At 39.2% G+C, this 7,938-nt stretch overlaps 2 protein-coding genes across 3 annotated transcripts in view; one reads left to right on the top strand and one right to left on the bottom strand.

Moving 5' to 3' along the window:
• LOC103366036 (deoxynucleoside triphosphate triphosphohydrolase SAMHD1-like) overlaps positions 1 to 5,820 on the bottom strand; it is a 10,381-nt gene extending 4,561 nt beyond the window's left edge. Inside the window, exons 1-11 of the mRNA XM_008293654.1 lie at positions 5,757 to 5,820; positions 3,589 to 3,655; positions 3,319 to 3,385; positions 2,938 to 3,098; positions 2,636 to 2,751; positions 1,989 to 2,053; positions 1,072 to 1,230; positions 872 to 972; positions 667 to 775; positions 466 to 557; positions 196 to 311 (exon numbers count right to left, since the gene is read on the bottom strand). Coding sequence (XP_008291876.1) covers positions 196 to 311; positions 466 to 557; positions 667 to 775; positions 872 to 972; positions 1,072 to 1,230; positions 1,989 to 2,053; positions 2,636 to 2,751; positions 2,938 to 3,098; positions 3,319 to 3,385; positions 3,589 to 3,655; positions 5,757 to 5,820 — 1,117 coding nt within the window. The remainder of the gene's footprint in view (positions 1 to 195; positions 312 to 465; positions 558 to 666; positions 776 to 871; positions 973 to 1,071; positions 1,231 to 1,988; positions 2,054 to 2,635; positions 2,752 to 2,937; positions 3,099 to 3,318; positions 3,386 to 3,588; positions 3,656 to 5,756) is intronic.
• LOC103366034 (deoxynucleoside triphosphate triphosphohydrolase SAMHD1-like) overlaps positions 4,460 to 7,938 on the top strand; it is a 16,200-nt gene continuing 12,721 nt past the window's right edge. Inside the window, exon 1 of one of the 2 annotated variants that reach the window (XM_008293650.1) lies at positions 4,460 to 4,642. The gene's annotated coding sequence lies outside the window, so the exon portion shown is untranslated. The remainder of the gene's footprint in view (positions 4,643 to 7,938) is intronic. The other variant, XM_008293651.1, reaches the window with a different exon arrangement.

Raw genomic sequence — 7,938 nt, 5'->3', positions numbered from 1 at the left:
TCTTTTCCCCATATTTCCTGTCTCCCTCCACTTCCAACTATAATAAAGGCTAAAAATGCCTAAGAAAAAATATTTCAAAAAAGATAGGTATGCTGTATATTTTAAATATGGCACAGTTGCTGCTCGGTGTATACTAATCCTTCCTGTGTCCTAGTATTATTCAAGTGACCTAACAACTAAAAGGTGTCCACTGACCTGTCAGCTTGGTGTAGGCCTCCATGTCATTTTTGGCTGTGGACAGAGTGAACATCTCCCCTCCTGAGCCCTCAATCTGGATGTGCTCATCTGCAGTCGAGAAGGCATCACTGATCCTGGATAAAAAGACACAACATGTTGTCACTTTCAGGAACTTTTTCCTGAATAGTATAGAATAAAGACAACCATGACGCAAACTACACAAACCACATCAGACAGGAGGCAAGACTAAATGCTGCAGAATACTGACATGGAAGGGTAGGTACTTACATAACCTCTATGATCTTGGTTGCTCTGTGCTGATAAGCTTTTCTGTGGAGATAGCTCCTTGTGTGGAACATGTTACACAGATTGTCCAGCTCCTGTTGACAGATTTGCCTATAGTTTAGTTGTTAGTAAACTGATTAATGACTGATGATAATGCATTTCTGGTAAAAACCTGAAAAAAAGCAGCAGCAGCATTGTCAACACCTTGTCTCTAAAACAGATGTGTCTCTCGCTGTTCACCCTGCACACTCTGGCAAACACCAGGCAGCGGCGATAGTCAAAGCCCTGAGGGATGCCCAGGTGGTAGCAGTCCCTGAGATGAGACAGAGTAAGGAAATATGTGAAAATGGACAGTAATACATAGAAATGTATCAGTCATCAAAAACTGAATTGTTGAAACTTAAACCACCTGGCAAGGTAGTCAAACTTGACCACATCAATGCCATTTTTCTCATTTGCCACAATTTCATAGAGGAAGGACTTGTCCTTTGTTCGACCTTTGTATGGCCACTGTAAAGATGACAGGACAATAATGTCATTAGACATTGACTTTTGTAGTAATGATACTACTACATTACTTAGAATCGTGAGACAGGAACTGACCAGTACCGTGCTCTGAGCGACTGCTTGAGTGTCTTCAGGTCCTTGAATCATCTCCTTGATGAATTCCAGGTCCTTTGGCAAGTCTAGTTTGTAGTCCTTCATCACCTTCTCCAAACCATTGCTTTTCACCAGGTGATCAAACATGTCTGCAGAGGCCTTCTTAGACTACAACAGACACTGGTATATTATTATATGAGAATATATATCTTCGCTGTGTCAGTAATAATGCTGGTACAGTCGTCCTCAAATTTATTCATACCCTCCCATTAAAGAAGGGGAAAAAAACAGCTTTCACTAAAATGAGTTGAAACTGACGAAAGTAATAATAAATAAAACTGTAATGAAAATCATGACATTGCTTTTGAACTGAGGTTCAACAGAAATACTAAAAAAACAAAACAACATGACAGTTAATGTTCTCCCTGCTTCTTCATAATACACAATATTTTGCTTTCACGTCCCCTGATGTTACTGAGAATACTGTGGAAAATGCTTTGACTATAAAAGAATCTGTGAGGACACATTCCACAAAGGTTAGCATAAACCAGATCTTGGTAACATTAGTGATAAGTGAAGCTACAGGCGACTTGTTAACACTCCATATTTAATAAACAGACAGATGAGTGTTTTTTGGTTTTTTTTTCATCTATCTCTTGTAGTTAATAGACTAGCTCTCAAAATGTCTGACTGTCCATTTAAGTTTTAAAACTAAGGGGACCTTGACCAATTTCAAACATTCTGATCAGTTTGAGTCATAGTGAACAGAAGAGCAAAGGAGGACGTAGGCTGACTCATCAGGTTTGCTAAATCTGAGGGGGAAAAAAGCCTGATGTTGACAACACATCAAGAGATCTTGACATCTAAACACTGTCATATTATGTCATACTCTATGTCTCAGGCAACCTAAATACTTTGCTTCTTACCTTCCAGTCACAACATTTTTGAGGGAGGAATATTTCCTCAAACACCTTGGAAAAAGGTCCATGTCCTAGATAGGGAGAAATTGATGTTTAGTACATTAAGCACTGATGTATGTGCAATAAAATGAGCCTTTTGTGATTATACCTTACCACACATGCATTTTTTAAAAATTAGACTAGTATCTGTGCTTATCTTTAGTCATACCACGAGGAAAACATTTGAAATGGGTAACATAAAATATCTTTCAGTTTAATGCTTATTTGGAAACCTATGGGAAATTTGAGTTGTTGAGTCCTCAGTTCCCTGAATCTCCAGACAGACATCATGAATGCAAAGTTAGCGTAGCTCATACATCCACAATAACCATATTTATGGACGAAGTAGCGAGTTGAAATTACTTAGAATTTAGTTTTTAAGAGGACAAGAAGGAAAGTATATAGCAATGTACTGCCCAGTGTACATTATTATGTGAAATGTTCAGACATCGTTTTAATTTCTGCCTTTATTATGGACGAGTCTTGAATTGTTAATACCAGCCACAATTCTCCCCATAAGTTTAACTACTGAATAGTTTTATTGTTACGGTTTATCCCATCCAGTCATTAACACCTGTCATTTTTGAAAGTAGAAAGGTACCCAGGTCACTTACCCAGATCATGGCAAAGTCCTGCTATTTGCACACACAGTATGTCCTCAGGAGTGATGTCGAGATCTTCTTGCTTTGTTCTCAGAGCTTGTGCAAGCTGCCCTGCTAAGTACCCCACACTGTCTCACACACACACACACGGAACCAAATACATTTTATGCGACCCACGTTGAACGTTCTGTGTACCTCTGCTCAGGTATATAATCGGTTTACCTTGGCATTATTGTCTACAATAATTATTTACTTCACATCAATCTTCCCCCTATGATGGATTGTGTCTACCTTGTCTGAAAATGTGAACATACCCAATTGAGTGTTCATAGCGGCTGTGGGATGCACCAGGAAAAACATAACCGACCCCTCCAAGGTGCTTGATGTATCGTAGTCTCTGAAACTGAGGCGTATCTATGATCTTGATGAGCAGTGGATGGAATTCCACGTGTCCGTGGACGGGATCATTAAAGACCTGGCAGGCAACAAAATAAAAATTAGACATGCATTGTTCCATTCTTAGCTGACAGGCGTGCCCATAAAGCTAGCAAAACTGCATTTAATACATTTTTCTAATTCATCCAGCCTCTCACATCTCATTTGCTATAGACTGACATGAACTCAACATCATAAAGTAAATATGTACAATCTTAATTTTAAGGATGTATAGGTTAATTCAGTGGCAGTGTTATTACCTTGCCTTGTACTGTGGTTTTCCAGCATTCCCGGATTAAGCAGAGGATTTCCTCTGCCAACTTTTTACTTGATAAAATGACAAAATACAGAAGAGAATAGTAGAGAATGAGCTGATAAGAGAAGAGTGAGGTGTTAAAGCCTCAAAGAGTCCCAACAGATAGTTGTTGTTACACCAGATTAGTGCTACAACTTTAGAGGGATTCCTTATATCAAGGATCACTACACATTTTAGATGTTGCAGCTTGGATTAAAAAAACTGGGTCACTCACTCAATGCCTAATGAGGCCAGATCGGCAATAGTGGCATCTCGCAGATACACAGCAGTGATGTTGTTTTCTGGGTAGCAGAGAACAGTTAGGATTTCTGAGTTAAAGCAGCTCTCAACAAAGATAAAAACTAATTATCAATCAAAGTCACCAAACCAGAAAACTAACCTTTAAATTTGTCTTCATATTGTTGAATTTCTTTATTATTCTCTTGTAGGTACTGATACGTTTCCTCCACTCCCCAATCCTTGATGTTCTTCTGCTCCATGACAATGCCTCCTTTGGTGTTTTGAAGCTGTCAGAGATCAAGTCTGCCTTTAACTGAAGCTTTCAGTTTTGAGCGCANTAGATGGTTGAACATAAACATCCCAGTGGATCATCAGTTTCTGAAATAGTCAGATCAGCCTGTCTGGCACCAACAACCCATCAAAGTTACTTATATCGCCTCTCTTCCTTATTCTGATGTTCAGTTAGAACTTCAGCAGACCGTCTTGACTGTGTTTCCATGACTAAATGCACTGAGTTGCTGCTATGCGATTGGATGGTTAGAGATTTGTGCTAACGAGCAGTTGAACAGCAGTTGAACATTCATACCTTATGAAGTGGCCGGCAAGTGTATGTCTGTGTTTTAAAACATGCTAAATTGTCCATAAATATATGTGACTTGTTCTGTCAGACTGTCATCAGTATCATTAAATGATGAACTGGTAATGAGTGATAAGTATGCATACTTTGATCAAAATTACTGGAATTATTACAATTGTGAACATAAATGATCTTTGTCACATCTAATAATAAATTCATCAAGTAAAAGTTGTTTCATATATTGTTTGATTTTGATAGTAAGGCTTATCAGTTTATTTATTTGTGAAACACTGCTGATGGATTTGTGACCCTTTTTCCGGTTCTTCTACTTTATTTTTCTGCCTGCCCTGTAGATCAGGTGTTTGAGAGAATACTCCACCCCTGGTCGCCTTCTCCAGAGCTGGAAGAAGCTGGCAAGATTCTGAAGAGGATCATCTCTCGAGACCTGTACAAGTTTGTGGGTGAAACCAAGGTATGCAGTCAGGTCTTCATATGCTTGTGTTACATTAGGCTTGGGATGGTCAGGTCAACAACTGACGACTGAAATGACAATAAAATTATGTTTTTCTATCAGCAATTTCTAGTAATGACAATATGATGATATTAAAATACACACAACTGCCAAACCCTTTATAACAGTACAGTTGTTCTTGGCACTCTATTCGATTTTGGCCATGATAACTAAACTAACTAAACTAAATACTTCATTTAGAATTGTTAAAACCAGCTTTTGAAATTCCGGATTTATACTGTGAAATGTGACCATTTTTAAAATGCTGGTATCTTCTGTACAATTCAAACTTTTTTTTTTTTTTTGCATCCACATCAGTGTTTTCTGGTCATTTCAACAGAGAACGTTGAACACTGTGAAACAACATAAAAATGACCGAATATCTGGGACAGACAGCCAACATAACAAATNGACTTTTATGACAGTATAGTGCTGCGGGTAATGACAGCGATTATGTGAATGTTATTATTCATTTTATGATGTGGAAGTGAACATTTACGAGATGGTCAGTGAAAACAACCATCTTGTGTTGGTTAATGGTTAATGGTTTGGTTAATGATGAACTTAATTCAGGTGTTCTGCATTAGGCTAACTTGAAAATGTATTAGTCATGCCGCATCATGTATTAATGCACCATTTTTTTGCGATGAATTAGTTATGTTGCATTGATTTTCAGTGATACAAGACTTGATATTTGTAAAATGATTTAATCTGAAAATATATTTATTTTGTCACTAGTCTTTTCTGATATCTTTCATTAACTGGACACAGGCTACACAACTGCTGAACATGCGTGGGAGTAGATGCTACATTTTCCCAATGTTCACTAAACAACTCACATGATGGAAATTAAAATTTGAATCTTCAAGATTGAATGTGGGGGCTACTTTTTCTTCTTAACTGACTCAGTTAAGATCTGTCTGCCTGCACTTGAACACTTTTATCATCAGGTGTGTTGGTCTCTCACCTCACTACCCACCTTGCCACCTTGCAGCCCTCCTTGAAAACATGTTTTACCAAATTTCACCCAATGTAGTATCTGCTCCATAATAAATGTACTGGAAAATCGCAGTACTGGCCTGAATCACGTCCTCCTTGGTGGCTTTTTTGTCAAGGAAGATGTCCATGTACTCATCCATGTCCCCTGCACAAAACATGTGCAGAAAACATATGCAGGGGACATGGATGGGTACATGGACATCTCCAGATGCAAGAAGAATGGGGCCACATGCATCTCGGCCTGTGGAATCTGTACACATGCAGAAACTGCAGTCATGATGCTTTGAGTCTGAAGAAGACATAGACAATGACTCTTGAAGCTTCTGACATTGTGAACAAGAAATATCGCTGAGTATTATACACTGCTCAAAAAAAGTAAAGAGAACACCTAAGCAACACAATGTAACTTAAAGTCAATCACACTTCTGTAAAATCAACCTGTCCAGTTAGGAAGTAACACTGATTGTCAATCAGTTCCACCTGCTGTTGTACAAATGTAGCAGACAACAGGTGGAAATGAGAGGCAGTTAGCAAGACAACCCCTATAAAGGAGTGGTTCTGTAGGTGGTGACCACAGACCATATCTCTGTTCTCAGCCCAGCACCATGCAGGGCGATTGGCATTTGCCAGAGAACACCAAGATTGGCAGATTCACCATTGGCGCCCTGTGTTCTTCACAGATGAGAGCAGGTTCACACTGAACACATGTGACAGACGAGACAGAGTCTGGAGACGCCGTGGAGAACATTCTGCTGCCTGCAACATCCTGTAGCATGACCAATTTGGTGGTGGTTCAGTAATGGTGTGGGAAGGCACTTCTTTGGAGGGCCGCACAGCCCTCCATGGGCTAGCCAGAGGTACCCTGACTGCCATTAGGTCCTGGGATGAGATCCTCAGACCCACTGTGAGACCATATGCTGGTGCAGTGGGCCCTGGGTTCCTTCTGATGCATGACAACGCTCTGCCTCATGTGGCTGAAGTGTGTCAGCAGTTCCTGCATGATGAAGGCATTGATGCTATGGACTGTCCGGCCCGTTCCCCAGACCTGAATCCAGTTGAGCACATCTGGGACATCATGTCTTGTTCCACCCACCAACGCCACGTTGCACCACAGACTGTCCAGGAGTTGATGATGCTTTAATCCAGGCCTGGGAGGCAATCCCTCAGGAGAACATCCACTGCCTCATCAGGAGCACACACAGGCGTTGTAGGGAGGTCATACAGGCACCTGGAGGACACACACACTACTGAGCCTCATGACTTGACTTGTGTTGAGGAATTTCCACTGAAGTTGAATCAGTCTGTAATGTGATTTTCCACTTTTGTTTTGAGTATGATTCCAAATCCAGACCTCCATGGGATAACAATTTAGATTTACATTGACAATTTGTATGTTGTTTTGTTCGCAACGCATTCCACTATGTAATGAATAAAGTTTTTCAACTGGAGTATTTCATTCATTGAGATCTAGGATGTGTTATTTTAGGGTTGCCTTCATTTTTTGGAGCAGTGTATAAGTATGTGAAATAAAAGCTACTATGAATGTAAAAGTGAGTGTGGCCTTTTTCAACTATGGAGTGCTGGAGGTGAAATATAAATACTAACAATCAACTCAGAATCATGAAAAAACTCTGATTTGACCCCTCATAAGTTCCTTAAAAAACATGTTATCAATACAAAATATGAACTTTGTAATTTTAAATAAGTCATTTATTGCTTTCATGATTATACTATATAGCACAAATTTACACAAATTAAACAGCTCAAGTATCTTGTGTTTTGCTAATTGTGTGAAAATTATATTATTGTACATTGGGTGTTTTAATGACAATCCACCGAAGCTTAATAGGACATTTCAGCTCTTTTCCTGGTTAGATGGTTTGCTGTCTGATAGTGCCTGGTCTGTTTGAAATAAAGTTCTTTTGCACTTGGTCGTGTGTCATTGAAGAGTTAATCTTATCCAACATCAGAGAGAGTTATGACACACTGATAAATGAAATGAAAAATACTTTATTTATCCCAGAAGGGAAATTCAATCTTGTAAAAGCTCACTTTTTTTTTTTTTTTATATCAATATAACATATATTTTATACAACAATAATAATAATCATTCAGTCAGTCAATTGTCAGTCAGTCAGATTTGTTTTTTAAGGTGATAGCTGTTGGCAGGAATGACTTTCTGTATCTCTCCGTTCGACAGCAAAGCTGACGCAGCCTCCCACTAAACACATCTGCTCCAACCCTCAAGACCCATGATA

The sequence above is a fragment of the Stegastes partitus genome, unplaced genomic scaffold (genome assembly GCF_000690725.1).
Source record: "Stegastes partitus isolate 25-593 unplaced genomic scaffold, Stegastes_partitus-1.0.2 Scaffold899, whole genome shotgun sequence".
NCBI lineage: Eukaryota > Metazoa > Chordata > Actinopteri > Pomacentridae > Stegastes > Stegastes partitus.
Note: the sequence above shows the minus strand (reverse complement) of the source record. Positions and strands in the feature narration are given on the sequence as shown.